Source organism: Phyllostomus hastatus, unplaced genomic scaffold, assembly GCF_019186645.2.
Source record: "Phyllostomus hastatus isolate PE091 unplaced genomic scaffold, TTU_PhHast_1.1 phas_scaffold_585, whole genome shotgun sequence".
Lineage (NCBI taxonomy): Eukaryota > Metazoa > Chordata > Mammalia > Chiroptera > Phyllostomidae > Phyllostomus > Phyllostomus hastatus.
In genome coordinates, this window is record NW_025334037.1 from 18,983,227 (window position 1) to 18,999,547 (window position 16,321).

General features: G+C 36.8%; 1 protein-coding gene across 6 annotated transcripts in view; it reads left to right on the forward strand.

Annotated features, from left to right (window-relative positions):
• HIPK3 (homeodomain interacting protein kinase 3) overlaps positions 1–16,321 on the forward strand; it is a 93,813-nt gene that overhangs the window by 64,009 nt on the left and 13,483 nt on the right. For all 6 annotated transcript variants that reach the window (XM_045825166.1, XM_045825169.1, XM_045825170.1 and 3 more), the window contains exons 4-8: positions 8,174–8,293; positions 8,933–9,019; positions 9,499–9,683; positions 10,789–10,948; positions 11,314–11,437. In XM_045825166.1, coding sequence (XP_045681122.1) covers positions 8,174–8,293; positions 8,933–9,019; positions 9,499–9,683; positions 10,789–10,948; positions 11,314–11,437 — 676 coding nt within the window. The remainder of the gene's footprint in view (positions 1–8,173; positions 8,294–8,932; positions 9,020–9,498; positions 9,684–10,788; positions 10,949–11,313; positions 11,438–16,321) is intronic.

The following is a 16,321-nucleotide window of genomic DNA, read 5'->3' on the forward strand; positions in this document are numbered from 1 at the left end:
CTGGCCTGTGAGCCAAAAGGTCGCTAGGTTGATTCCCAGCCATGGCACGTGCCTGGGTTGTGGGCCAGGTCCCCAAAAGAGCATGTGCGAGAGGCAATCAGTTTTTTCTCTTGCATGTGGATGTTTTTCTCCCTCTCTTTCTCCCTCCCATTGCTTCTTTCTAAAAATAAATAAAATCTTTTTAAAAAAATTTTTTAAAGGGAAAGAAAGGGGGAGATGCAAGAGGTGTAGCTAATTTGGTGACATAAATGTTGCTGAGATGATGCTAAGTCATTTACTATTAATTCTTTTTTTTAACATTTTTTAATTGCTCAAGTACAGTTTTCTGCTTCTTTCCCCCAGCCCCTCCCACCACCCAGCCTTCCCCTATTAATTCTTAAATTAGATATAATTAACATTAATCTCTTTCTTCAAATGACTTTCTACCCATAAAACTTTTTAGGCCAGGTTTACTATAGTCTTTGCCTTCCTTCCTTCATTCTGCATATGTCTTAAAAGACAGTTTCTGTAACATTTCTGTACATACTTGGTATCGTCAGCTTTTACCCAACCACTAACTTGATGCAGGTGCTAACCTGTAGTTTTGAAACAGTTGGTGATTTAATTTGGAGAGCTCCATAATTCTTAGCTGCTCAAGTACTGAGGTGCCAGTCAAATGCTAGAAATATGCCTTTGACTTTGTGTATGACAATTGATGGCATGTATACTATGCTGGAACAGGACACCACCTGGTGACGATTTCAAGTTGATTTGTTATTATACCCTGGATTTGGACTTCACAATTTTATTCTTGGACAACTGATGTTAGTACTGAAAACAGCCCTACAGATTTTGTAGTTACTGACCCTTCTAATTTTCTCTTAATTGTTATTCAATTATAGTTGTCCCACTTTTTCCCGTTGTTCTCCCCTGCCCTGCCCACCCCTCCCCCCATCTTCCGTTTTCATAAAGGAGAGAACTGAGGGCTAGGAAGTGAAATGGCTCGTCAAAAGTTACAATGGTGATTTAAGACAGACCTGCCCAAAATTCAGTTTTTCTTAATTCCGTAATTGAATTTAAACTGTTAATCTGAGCCATATCAACAGTATTTTCAAAATGTATATTGCTTTAATTACAAAGGGATACAGTAATTGAAAAAAACTGTGAACATATAGCATTGATAGTTGCAGTTATCAGTTCAGTATTTTAAAAGTTATTTTCTAAAATATATGAATGCAAATGAATAGGAACAATGGTGTGAATATTCTCATTTTTGTTCCAGTTTTAGATTTTATTACTCCTTTTCAAATGTGATGTTTACTACATAAGCTTTGATAAGTATCTATTTTCAGGGTAAGGGAGCAGCACCTTTCTATTTCTAATTTTCAGAGTTTAAAAAGAAAATCTTGAATTGGTTTTGCACTCTCAAATCCTTTTTTGTATCTGTTAAAATGTTCACCTATTTTGGTTGTTTTTAACTGTATGCATTAATGCATTAATGTAGTTGGATTTCATACACTTTCCCTCTAATTAGGATGTGAAAGGGCCATCCCAAACCCTAGGGATGGCCCTTTCACATCCTACCTTTCACCTTTCTCTTACCTGTTCCCTATCTTACCTGTTCCTATTCAAGTCATCAGCTGCCCCGATACACTTGAATAGATAGCCAGTTGGGGTATGGTCACTATTTTATTTTGTTGTATTTTGTTGTATTTTGTTTTATTTATTTCATTTATTTTACTTTATTTTATTTTATATTATTAACTAATGCTTTTAACAAATAAATATTTGAGTGACATTGGTTCATAGGGCCATACAGGTTTCAGGTGTACATTTATATAGTTTTTTGCCTGCAGTGGCAGTGCAGTGGGCTATATTAATATTACTAATTGACACTGAGCTCTTTTATGGAACTGTTCCTGACACTTTACATTTACTCACTTAACGTTCAACATAGCCCTATGAGGTATATACTATATTGCTTCTGTTTTAGAAATAAGGAAACCATATTGTTGATATTTCTTATGTCTAACCTTTATCTAACATCCTAATGAAATATCATTTTTTTTCAAAAGAGGCAAAAAAGAGTTAACTTTAGACTTGTAATTATTATGTACTTGAAAGCCAAACTTCAGTCACTGGGAAAAAAATATTCAGAATATTTTAATTCTTCATTAGAGGTTTTTGTTCTAGCCCTTTAATCATCTTTATCAGCTCTTAAAGGCTTTCTGTGGCAATTTTCTCTTTGAATTTTGGATTCTACAACTAGACACTGACCATGTTGAGAATTTGGCACATTATATTTACTCATACATGTATTTTGTCCTCATTTGTGTGCAAATATATTTACTGTGTGTGTTTAGAGAATGCTGCCCTGTGAATTGGTACTGTGTTTGCATCCCTTCCTGTCTTAATTGTACATACTCTGTCTCAGTTTCTTTGTACTGGATTCAATTTACACTTACCAGGGAAATATAGATGTGATAGGAAATTAAATAACTATTTTTATAGATGGATGGACAGTGAATATTTGCTTGATAAGTTTTCCTTGTTCCTGCAAAGTGTTTGTTGGAGTTCAGATAGAATCTTCTCTAGAACAGCTGAAAGTCTGAATTGATACTCAGATTATTATGCTTGGTAATTTCAAGTAATATCTTAATAAAGTTCACTATTTCAACTCCAGGGTGGTGGTGGAAATCTTTAAAGGATTCTACTTTGTCGGGTATTTGAATTGGAAAGAGACTTAACTCAGGGTGTTTCAAGTTCATTTATTCCTGTGTAGACTATCAAAATAATCCAAGAGAGGAGCTATAATATGACTAGATTTTGTGAAATCTGGAGTGGTAGGTACTTTTGAATTCAAAGCAACATTAGGTGGATTAATAGGTATTGATAGAACTTCACTCTGGTGTGAGATCATAAGTGTGACATCGTCACTTTTCAAGTGCTTTTATCTGTTCTGATTCTAATTTGCCACTCACAGTTTCAACTTTTTAAAGAATCATTAAAATTTTTTTCAATTACAGTTGACATACACTGTTTTATTAGTTTTAGGTGTACACTCCAGTGATTAGACATTATATAACTTACCAGATGATCATCCCAATAAATCTAGTACCCATCTGACACCATGCATAGTTATTAAAATATTATTGACTATATTCCCTACATGCTGTACTTTACACCCCCATGACTATTCTGTAGCAGTCAATTTGTACTTCTCAATACCTTCACCTTTTCCCCCCAATGCCCCTCCACTCTGGCAACCATCAAAATGATCTCTGTATCTGTGAGTCTGTTTCTGTTCTTCATTTATTATTTTTTTTAGATTCAATTGTTGATAATATGTATTGCAGTTTTATTCATAGTTTTTTCCTCTTAAAGAAGACTGGTGTGGTAGTGATGAACTCCTTTTAGCTATTTCTTTTCTTTTTTTTTAAAGATTTTATTTATTTATTTTTATAGAGAGGGGAAGGGAAGGAGAAAGAGAAGAAGAGAAACATCAGTGTGTGGTTGCCTCTTGCATGCCCTATGCTGGGACTCTGGCCCACAACCCAGGCGTATGCCTTGACTGGGAAATGAACCTGTAACCCTTTGGTTCACAGTCCAGTGCTTAATCCACTGAGCCACACCAGTCAGGGCTCTTTTAGCTTTTTCTTGTCTGTGAAACTCTTTAATATGTCTTTCAATTTTAAAAGAGAGCTTTGCTGGGTAGAGCAGTCTTGGTTATAGGTCCTTGCTTTTCATCATTTTGAATATTCCTTGACAGTCCCTTCTGGCCTGCAAAGTTTCTGTTGAGAAATCAGTTGGCAATCTCTTGGGAGCCCCTTTGTAGGTAACTGACTTCTTTTCACTTACTGCTTTTAAGATTCACTCAGCCAGAATGTATGGGGGCTTCTCTTCCTGGCAGCCCTGGTCTGGGGGGTTTATTGTAGGGCTGGGACCCCTCACTCCTCAGGGGGGACCTTTGTAGCCGAGATGCCCCTTTCAATTTGTATCTGCCACACGTGGCTCTGGGACCAGCCCATTCCATGTCTCTGCCCCTCCTACCAGTCTTGATGTGGCTGCTGCTTTAGTTCCCCAGTTGTAGAACTTCCATTCAGCCAGATTTCAGGTGGTTTTGAATGATGGTTGTTCTGTAGTTTAGTTGTAATTTTGATGTGGTCGTGGGAAGATGCGAGTCATGAGAGTAATGTGGCTGTTGGACGAGGTGATTTACCTATGCTGTCACTCGGCCCGGAGGTCTCTGCTTCCATTTTTTAAAGTTTATTGATTTTAGAGAGAAAAGGGAAGGGCGGTAGGGGGAACAACAGAGAGACAGACAGACAGACAGACAGACAGACAAACATCGATTTGTTGTTCCACTTACATATGCATTCAAGTTGCTTTAATGTGCCCCGTGAAGGGAGATTGAACTTGGCCTATCGTGATGACACTCTAACCAAGTGAGCTCCTTGGCCAGGGCTCTAACTCACTCTTAACTTTGCATAGGTTAGCGGGGCCATCAAACTCCAGCTGTACCTTATCCCACTTCAGCTCATTCCGAAACAGTAATGAGTATTTCTTACTCACATTCCTGATACTATAAATCTGATTTGCTTAGAGTATTTCTATTTGAGTTCACAAGGCCAATTTGTGAGTTAATTGTTTCTGAGTCAGGTTCTTACCTTTCACCCACTGGGGATAGGGGAGGCAATAAGTGGGTCCCTTCATGTATTAGAGGTTATACATGGAACAGTTTCTCTTCAAAAGATTGGGCAGGCATGGTGATAAAAAAAATAAACTTACAAATTCACTTGATGCTTTTTGTTTTGTTTTGTTTTGAGTGCCATGCCAGTTTCTTACATACCCTATTCTCTGCTCTTTCAGCACTTTTTTTAAAAAAAGATTTTGTTTTATTTATTTTAGAGAGGGGGAGGGAGGGAGAAGGAGAGGGAGGGAATCATCAGTGTGTGGATGCCTCTTGTGCGTCCCCTATTGGGGACCTGGCCCGCAACCCAGGTTTGATTGGGAATCGAACCTGTGACCCTTTGCTTCATAGGCCAGTGCTGAATCTATTGAGCCACACCAGCCAGGGCTGTTTTCTTTTTCATAATGTCACTTCCTAGCTTAATCGCATAGTATGTGCTTATTTATTTATCCTACTGAATTACGTGCTTTTGAAGATCAGCACCATATTTTATTCATGTGCATGTCTTTAGCATCTCATGTATAATAACGCTTTGTGTATGTTTGTTGAAATTGAATTGTTGAACACCTTTCCTACCATCTAAGAGACTGATGTAACATCTAGGTACTGAACTCTTAGTGCTTTTCTATTTCTGTTTCCATGAAACAAGGAACTCAGCCATTGGGAAATGTAGGGTGAGGGGAAAGAACCACATTTTAATGAAATGAAGTTAATTTGTAAGGAGGAAATTTTAGTTATTTCATTTAAAATTGAGGATACAAATATGGATAAACATGGAATCTATTGTCAGGAGGCTCACAGTCTAGTAGGGAAAACACATCAAAAAAATTGTAATGCAGTGTTACAGAGGCATTAAAATTGATGTGTTCCAGGTGTGATGGTAGCATAGGAAGAAAGTGATCACCCCTGTTTGAGATGGTTAGGCATCGCTTTACAGAGGAGAAATCCTTGAACTGAGGCTTGAAGAAGGAATAGTGAAAGTTTGTCACACGGGTTTGGTGAAGTGGGGCAACATGCACAGGGGAGCATGAAGTAGGAGTTACAGAGCAATCTAGGAAAGTGAAACCAGCTGATGCAAATTGAGTGTGGTACAGGAGCCATGTGTAGAGCAGGACAGAGACAAAGCTGGGGTCCTGTGTGCCATGAATAGAAGTTTGGAATCATTCTGTAGGGAGTAAAGTAATTTTTTACAGGGTAAGCAACAGATTTGCATTTTAGCAAAATGGCTGTTAGCCACGTGAACAGTAAACTTGGGGTGAGTGGATTGGGGTCATTAGGGAGGCAGTTGTATTGATTAGGAGCCTCGTGAAATTGTGTAACTCAGAATTGAAGAAGGCCTGAAATAGGGATGGAGAGGACGGGCTGTTATGAAAAATACTCATAAGGTAAAATTGTTCGGGTTTTGGATGTTGTGGGGAGGAGGATGAGGGAGAGGTGCTAGTCTGTCATAAATTTCAGGCTTCTGATTTTTGCGTTTGGGTTCCTGTTCATCAAAGGGGGCGGGGGGAACATGAGAATTAACAGATTTCAGGGAAAATCAGTTTAGAATATGCTCACTTGGAGATACCTAAAGGCCAGCTAGTGAATCTACAGATCCAGAGCAAGAGATAAATATTTATGTGCAGAATTGGAGAGAAAACCATGGGCATTGGAGCTTGTAGAAGGAACGACATAGAAAACTCTGAAACACAATGTCATATAAAGAACAAGTGGAGGGAGGCAAGCAATTAAAGACTCAAGAATAAGGAAGAGAACCAGGAAAAAATGATGTTGTGGAAATGGAAGGAACAGAGTGTTTAAGTAAAAAGGTAATAGCTAATCGTAGCAGTAGGATAAGGGTTAATTTGTAACTATTACACGTGTCAATTATTAATAGGCTGTTTCTTATCTTAGTACTTTATCATAGGAGTAATAGTAATATCCAGATTGTAGTATGTTGACATGAGAAGTAAAATATAGGTTACTATTTTAGGACTATTAAGTGAATGAGAAAGAGTTTTAAAGGGGGGGCAGATAGAAGATAGTAAACATTTTTGTAAATTGAGTGGAAAGATCTCAAAGAGAAGAAGAAATAGAAGATGCAGAAGAAGATGGGTTAGTTGATAGAACAGAGTCCTTGATGTTTAAAAAAAATAAGAACCCTGTGTTCTCAAACATAATTTCGAGGAGTTAAGCCTCTGTTTATTCCCTGTGCAGCCCAGCCATTAAATTGGGGAAAGGATATTTGAGGGCCTACTGTGTATCATCCCTTATCATGGGTGTATATTTAAGTAAACAAAACAAAGTACTTCCCTTCATGAAATTTAACATTCATTCTAATGAAGAGTAGGGTAAGAAAATACAGAAAGTAATCATTCAGTATATCAGTTGGTAAAAAACATGGTGAAGGAAAAAAACAACAGTAAGGAAGTTGCGGAGAGCTTGTTATATGTTGGTGGGTCTTGGAAGGCCTCATGAATAAAGTGACATTTGAGCTGACAGCTGAAGGAAGGGAGAGATGAGCCATACAGATTCCTGGGCCAGAGTGTTCCAAAAGTAAGGAGGTTAAGTTCAGAGGCCCTGAGGCTGAAACTTCTAGTTGTTCCGAGAGGGCTCATCCTCACCTGTGTTCCGAGAGGGCTCATCCACACCCGTGTCCCTTCCTCACCTGATTCAACCACGCCAGTGACGTAGATGTGTTCCCTCGAATGCCCCCGCAGTCGTAATTCACCAAGTCTTTATCCATCTGCGATTTATCAGTCTGTGTGTCTCTTGAATCTACCCCTTCCTCTCTCTGCCGCTCAGTCTTTCCGTTCAGGCCCTAGTCATCTCTCCTCTGGCCTCATCCTCTCACCATTCTTAAACATTATGTTAAAAATGTAACTTGTTAACTCCTGCCTAGATATCTCCAGTGGTTTCTTACTTCCTGGAGTAAAATCCAAACTTCTTAACCTACTGATAAGTCCTTTCGCCTTCTGGGTCAATTTCATCTCTTGCCATTTTTCCCTCAGGGAACCCTCTGTTGTCTCCAGTCTTTGGACATGTGGGCATTTTCTTCTGATTTCCCATATTAACTCATATTATAACCTTAACATAACTCATAATAGATTAGGTTTTCCCATACTCCTACAGGGCTAACGAACTCTCATTTGTTCTTTAAGACCCAACTTGAGCATCACCTGTCCTGGTACATTATGTGACTATAATTATTTTAGGTATCCCGTCTCTGTCTTTCTTAAAGCATGCATTTATTATGGTACTTATGACACTGCATTATAATGATTGACTTGTGTGTTTCCCACTAGACTGTGAATTTCTTGAGCACAAACTATATCATTTAATTATTTTTTTAAATTTTATTTTCATTGTTGTTCAAGTACAGTTTTCTTTTACTCCCATCCCTTCCCACCTCCCTCCCTTATTTAAGTCTTAATATCTAGCATACTGTCTGATATATAATATGTGTTCAGTTAATATCTATGGCATAAAAGAATAAACCCTTCTGTTTTGTAAATTATTTTTCAGATTCGATACATATCTCAGACTCAAGGTTTACCAGGAGAACAGTTGTTAAATGTGGGTACAAAATCCACAAGATTTTTTTGCAGAGAAACAGATATCTCTCATTCTGGTTGGAGATTAAAGGTAATTCATTTAAAATATATATATTTAGAAAAACATTTATTTCTGATGCCTCATTTGCATGGATAATATCGTCCATGTTTAATCTAATTTTATTGCCTTTTTTCTTCTTTTGAATTTTCATTTTGACACCCTCTCCCTCCCCCTAGCCCTTTTTAACTAGGAAGGCCCTTTTTGAATGATTTAGTTCAGTCTCTAACCTGGCAACATAGTTATTAACTAAAGTTAAATGGTTTTTAAGATTTTATGTGTATAATTACTTTTGTGTTGTGTGTTTCATCTTCTCTATCTAGTTCCATATTTTTAAGCTTTATAGGACAGGGACTGAATCTAACCACTTAGTAGTAACCCAAGTACCTAAATTGTTCCTGGATCTTTTGGGCGATCAATAAATCCTCAGTAATTAAATTTGTAATTATTTTGTTTAAGGAGTTTGTTATAGATGAGGTTTTTAAAATTGAACAAAGCTCTTCTCATTTTTCTGTACTTAAAAAATACATTTATGATAGTAATTCTTTTGAAAATACTACTCCCTTAAAATATTCAATATATTAGACTAAATGTACCAGAATTACAGGAATAAAGAACTTACAAATGATGGGTAATAATGCATTATTTTCTCTCTTTGATATCTTCAATAAGACACTAGAAGAACATGAGGCAGAGACAGGAATGAAGTCTAAAGAAGCCAGAAAGTACATATTCAACAGTCTAGATGATATAGTGCACGTAAGTAGCACAGTCACATTTGTGAATCTTAATGCTGAAGGTGGTAGACTTGATTGCCAAAAATGTGGAAACATGTCAGTCATTTTCTAAATGACTGTAGAATACTTGCTGTTTTTAACCTTTTCAAAAGGACAAAATCGATTCTAAGGTTTCAACATTTTAGGAACTAAATTGCATTTGTCCTTATTAAATATTTAATTTATGCTATCCTGTTCTTTAGTAAAAAACATTTTCTTAAAAAGGAAAAATCCTAGCAAACAAGTATTTTTATATTTCATTAGAAATGGATATTTGTTTAGTGAAAAGTTTTTTTTCCCTGCTTTGAACACTGTTTGATACTTGAAAACATTTTGAGAATTTGTTAAACTCAATTGTTCTTTCTTGTTTCAAAATAATTGTGGTTCTTTGTTCTTTCCTATGTTGTGTTGTATTTTTTTTAACTGGGAAACATTTGATGACTTAAAATTTTGGTTTTGCAGGTGAACACAGTGATGGATTTGGAAGGAAGTGATCTTTTGGCTGAGAAAGCTGATAGAAGAGAATTTGTTAGTCTGTTGAAGAAAATGCTGCTGATTGATGCAGATTTAAGAATTACCCCAGCTGAAACTTTGAACCATCCTTTTGTTAACATGAAACATCTTCTAGATTTTCCTCATAGCAATCAGTAAGTTACCTTAAAAATTGTTAAAGCAGTTCTGGAGAAATAATAATATACTGTCTTTTTAAAAAATCAGTTTGTTAGAAAAATGATTTAATTTCTTCATGTAACCGAGTCAGAAGAGGTCATGCCAACTTGGTCAGGATCACATAGGCTAGTAAGTGGCAGAGTAGCACTAGAACACAAGTCTCAGTTGCATTCCAGTGTTCTTTTTCTAAAACACCAGACTGAAAATGACCAAGTGATTTTGTTTTTATATGACATTCTTACTGTAGCAACCAGGCATATATATACTAGAAGGAAATGTTAACAGTTCTTCCTTTTTTGAGTCTTACAAACTCTATTTTCAACTTCCCTTCACACCATTTGCTTTTCTCCCCTTCCTCCTTTCTCTTCTGTGTTGTGGAAAGAAAGGAGGGTTTTTTGTTTTTTTTTTTTTAATGGGGTAGTAGAGAAAAATGTATGCTCCAATTGAGAAGCCTTATCAGAATTACCATAGGCCAATCTTGCAAGCTCTTTGAATCCCAGACCTCTTTTTTATAGGCTGAAGGGAGTAAAACAAATCACGTAAAGTTGCTTCTTTCAATATTTTGAAAAGACTGAATGAAGAAGTTACAGGGATAAATAATATCTGCTATTGTGGATTACCCTTAGAAAACTGGTGTTTTTATAAAGTTGAACTACTACCTCTACCCCACCCCCCACCACTTAAAAATGTCTAATTGTTTCCATATATAAGGACTTGAAAAATAATGTAACTGCATAGTTGGTGCAATTACTTTAAGGATGTAGAGATCTAGAAATTTAAGAAAAATTTATTTAGGGTTGGGGTCATAAACTTAATAGTGTGCTAACCAAAAAATGCTTACTATTACTTTGATATCTTAAAAAATATCGCAGATATAAAAATACACTTTTACTTGCTTTAAACTTCAGTCTTGTAGGATTTCTTGGTAGAAACAGTATTGGAAATAAGCAGATTAAATGCAAGTCATAGAATCTTTTTCTTTTGGCAATAATTTTTAAATTAATGTACATTAATTTTAAACTACTCTAAACACTTAAAATAATATTACAATTAACCTTTCCTCCACTTTTTTTTTTTTTACAGTGTAAAGTCCTGTTTTCATATTATGGATATTTGTAAGTCCCACCCAAATTCATGTGACACAAATAATCACAATAAAACTTCAATCTTAAGGCCAGTTTCTTCAAACAGTACTGCTAATCTGACAGCAAATTTTACTAAAATTGGCACATTGAGAAGTCAGGTAAGAATTTAATAATTTATACCTTTTTAAATTGCTTGTTTTGCTTTTGAAGTATATGGAAGTCTTATGTCAGGAGTTAGGCATTACAGTGTGGCTGTTCTCTTAAATCGGTAATGTTTCAGGGTAACACTGGAGTCTATCTGCCCAAGTTCATTTTCTCCTTTCTCCTTCCATTCTTTCCGTATCCTCTACCATCCCTTCTGTGCCACAACCCTTCGTATAGTAGAGTCCAGTAGAATCGGTCTCTGGACCTATTTTTATCATAGCATTACGATTTTCGGAAATGTGTTTTAGTTGTTTATAAAGCACGTGGGCAGCAGTGAGAAGACTGCTTTGTGTAATGCTACGTGCGTTGATCGTTTCAGGCGCTGACCACATCTGCTCACTCAGTGGTGCACCATGGGATCCCTCTGCAGGCTGGAACTGCGCACTTTGGTTGTGGCGATGCTTTTCAGCAGACACTGATTATCTGTCCCCCAGCTATTCAAGGTATTCTTTAATTTAAATTACACTTTGAGTTTAGGCATGCATTATTCTTAAACAAATTTAGTTATCTCTCCATTAAGTATACTGCATAGTTTTTGCTACATTTAGTGCCACATTTGAATTTAATTTAAGCTGGTCAGTAAACTTTACAGCAGTAATGTTCATTTCTTGACGGGAGCTCCATTATAATACTCAGTAACAAAATGGGTCATATGACAGTTGGGTTGGCCTGCGCTGAGTATCGATGCTGCAGATGTTCGGGCATGTACATATTACCTACCATCAGTAGACATTAAAGTGTCTGAGAGTTTGCTTGTATAAATTTTGGTCAAAGGAGTTCTGTACCAAATGTTATACTCTCATTCTTTACCACATACAAAGGGCTGGGTTTTTTTTGTTTTTGTTTTTTTTTTTTAAAGATTGGTTTTTACTAAATCAGATTATGTCCCTTACTTACATAAAAATAGCAAATTAAATCATCAAGTGGCACAGCTGGCAGAATATCTTTGAAGAGGCCATAAATTCTCCAGCAGAAATTTTTTAGTGGTTCTAACAGGGCGATAGCAGCAGACTTTGTAATTGGAATAACAGAATAAAACCCTACTTCCTAGGTTCTTTCATAGCATTTTGTTCTTGCTAAGATTTAACATCTATTTGTATCTTAACGCAACAGGTTAATTACAAGTGGGGCGCTAACTGACTCTTTGAAACATGGTGGTAATAACTGTATGTTTGGTGGAAGTAAAGGAAGTAAAGGACACAAAGGACACCTGGGATGTAGATCTGTTTCTCCTATTTGCAGTGTTGTCCTAGACAGAGTTATCAACCTGCTTCAGCCTTAGTCAAATAAAGCAGCCCGAACTACTGTTAGTCATTTCTAGCCCTTAATGTTTTTGGGTTCTAAAGGTTATTTAAACTTTTTATTTGATTTAAGGATTTGAGCAATTAAAAAAATTTTTTTAGGTATCTATCACAGTGTTTAACAAAGCACCAAGGGTACGTTGCATTGACTGTCTGGTAACAAGAGAATGGAAACATGTCAACTCCTTAGCCACTTTGGTTTAACTGGTGTACCTTTTCTTTCATCTTGTTTTATATGTTGGGTTTTCACATATGGTATCATGGAGAGAAAGGTTTGTGTCACTAAAAATATAAAGAACAACTTAGATGATTGGTTCTCAAGATGAAATTGTGGTTCGGTGATGGTTTGATGGCACTTTTAAAGATGCTGTGTTTATTTATTTATTTTTTCACTTGTTTATTATTTAAAAAATTTAAACATAGAAAAGTTCAAAGAATAATACAATGCCTGTACCCTAGATTAACACTTCTCCATGTTTGCTCTGTCTGTCTGTCTGTCGAGACCTGCATATACCATTTGAGAGCAAGTGGTAGACATTTTAGTTCTAAATACTTGGGCATGAAAGACTGAATTTTTTTTGTAGGTTATCATTCAAGTATTGTCTTGACAAATGCATTTTCATTTGAGTGAATTTTTAATTTGTACTAACAAATAGATTCTTAGGTTCTAAAAAAAAAAGGTAATTTCTCCCATGTAGCAAAGTTAGTTTGAGAGTCACCCACCTACAGTGTGGTATATTTCATCAGGTTTTAGCATAGCCATTATTTTCAGAGCCTACCCTCTGTTTGTAGCCAAAACTTTAAGAGGCTTTTGAGACACATTTGTGAACATGGTTAAGCATCATTCTTAAAACATACAATGAGGTTAGACAAAATCTTTTATTTTTATGTGGCTTATAATTTATAAAAGATTAGTAACTGTTCTGTGCATATGTTAGCAACTATATGGGTAATTCATAATAAAGATAACAGAAAAAAGGAGATATTGTCAGATTCATTAACCCATTAAATGACAAGAACAATACTTTTGAAGATAGAACATACTATTTGTTAGCTTGCATAACAGGTACAGTTGCAGGAAAAGGATAGTGAGGCTGTATAAATATGATGTTTTGTTGTTTCTTATCTTAGTATAGTGTCTGCTTGGAAATGAAAGCTTCCCTCTCTAATTTGTTTTTAGCATCTCTGTAGATAGTTCCATTGTTGGTCTTCTTACCCTTTTCATTCACCATGTGCCGGTCTATTTTGAACAAACATTTTAAAATGATTATTGGGAAGAGAGTTCCGACCAAGATGGAGGCATAGGCAGAAATGCTTTGCTGCCTCCAACTACCAAAAGAAGGATACCAACCAATTTAAAAACAAAGAACAGCCAGAACTGCCAGGAAAACATTTGTATGGAAGTCCAGCAACCAAGGGGTTAAGGAAACGTTCATTCAGACTGGTAGGAGGGGTGGAGACTGGCAGCCAGGCAGAAAGGACGAGTGGCAAGGCAAGGCGGTGGACCTTGTGGGAGGTGCCACGTTTGCACACAGGGAACCTGGGAGGAACAATGCCGGTGGCGAGACAGACTAGGAAACCCATGGTTTCGGTGTGGGAAACTAAAGACTCAAAACCCCAGGCTGTAAAAACCCTGTAGAGGTTGTGGTAGTGGGAGAAACTCCCAGCCTCACAGGAGAGTTCATTGGAGAGAGCCACAGGGTCCTAAAACATACACAAACCACCTGCCTGTGAATCAGCACATAAAAGGGCACAATCTGCCTGTGGGAAGTGACAGGAGAGTGGGATGAGAGTGGAGCAAGCAGCATTATTCGCTCTCTCACCCCTCCCTCACAGGCAGCACCACAACTCAGCAAAGAGGGTTGCCCTGCCCTGGTGAATACCCAAGGCTCTGCCCCTTATTGCTTAGCAGGTGTCCAGAGTCAAAGAAATATGGCCCAAATGAAGAACAAAAACAGATCAAAGCTCCAGAAAAAGAACTAAGCAACAAGGAGATAGACCACCTGTCTGATGCAGAGTTCAAAACACTGGTAATCAGGATGCTCACAGAATTAATTGAGCTCAGTCACAAAATGAAGGAAGAAATGAAGACTGCACAAAGTGAAATAAAGGAAAATATACAGGGAACCAACAGTGAAGGGAAGGAAACCAGGACTCAAATTAATGATTTGGAACAAAAGGAAGAAATAAGTATTCAGCTGGAACAGAATGAAGAAACAAGAATTCAAAAAAATGAGGAGAGGCTTAGGAACTTCTGGGACAACTTTAAGTGTTCCAACATCTGAATCATTGGGGTGCTGGAAGGAAAGAGGAAGAGCAAGATATTGAAAACTTATTTGAATAAATAATGAAGGAAAACTCCCCCAATTTGGTGAAGGAAATAGACTTCTAGGAAGCCTAGAGAGTCCCAAAGAAATTGGACCCAAGGAGCAGCACACCAAGATACATCATAATTAAGTTACCCAAGATTAAAGGTCAGGAGATAACCTTAAAAGCAGCAAGAAGAAAAGAGAGAGTTACCTACAAAGGAGTTCCCATAAGACTGTCAGTTCATTTCTCAAAAGAAACCTTGCAGGCAAGAAGGGGCTGGAAAGAAGTATTCCAAGTCATGAAAGGCAAGGGCCTACATCCAAGATTATCCAGCAAAGCTGACATTTAGAATGGAAGGGCAGATAAAGTGCTTGCCAGATAAGGTCAAGTTAAAGGAGTTCATCATCACCAAGCCCATATTATATGAAGTGTTAAAGGGATTTACCTAAGAAATAGAAGATCAAAAACTATGAACAGTAAAATGACAACATATAGCTATCAACAACGGACCCTAAAAAACAAAAATAAAAACTAAGCAAACAACTAGAACAGGAACAGAATCACAGAAATGGTGATCACGTGGAGGGTTATTAGTGGGAAGGGGGAGAGGGAGAATGGAGGTAAAAGGTACAGGAAATAAGAAGCATAATAGGTAGGCACAACATAGACAGGGGGATGTCAAGAATAGTATAGGAAATGAAGAAGCCAAAGACCTTACATGTATAACCCAGGGACATGAACTGTGGGAGGGGAATGTTGGAAGGTGGGGGGTGGCAGTGCAGGGAGGAGGGGGATAAGGGCCAGAAAAAAATGGGGACAACTGTAATAGCATAATCAATAAAATATACTTTAAAAAATAAAATGATTATTGGGCAACTGTTGAGTAGCATATATGGTACCATTATAGCATATGTATATAATTTTTTTTGATTGGGTCATAAAGTAGTTCTATTTTTATTTTTTTGTTTTTAATTGTTTTAATTTTTTTTTTATTTTAATTGTTCAAGTACAGTTTTTTGCCTTTTACCCCCATCCCAGCCTACCCCTCCACCCTCCCTTATAGCTTATATTCTAAAATAAATTTTATATTTGTTTCTCTTCCTGTTAAATTTTGTACTTTGGAAATATAGTATTTAGGTTCATTATACATTTCATATATTTTAAATATTATAGATTTTTTATGTAAGTATAGATAGGTAGATGTTGTTTTTATATATTGTGCCCTTTTCAAGGGTGGAGACCTAGCCAAGCCTTTATTTAACAAATCTGAGTGTAGGTTGTCTATATAAAATGAGCATTTAACATTATTTGGAAAACTGAAAAGTGAGTTATTCATAGCTTCTGAGTGAAAGTCACTATTTTAAAATCAAATATATTCCAGCAAAATTTGTTCTTTGTTTTACTAGACCAATCTTTAAGTTTTTGTCCCCACTCTCCAGATATTAAAGCAAATCTAATCAAACAAAAAGTTTTAGCTAACATGATATCTACAATAGAAAATTGTGGTCCTAACCATCCATATTTTAAAATTTGATTTTAAAAAACTAAACCTCTTGCCCCAGCCAATGTGGCTCAGTTGGTTGGAGCATCGTCCTGGAACTGAAGGGTTGCAGGTTCAATTCCCTGTCAGGCTACATAGGTTGCGGATTTGAGCCCCGGTCTAGGTGCATATGGGAGGGTACCATTTGATGCTTCTCTCTAGCATTGATGTTTATC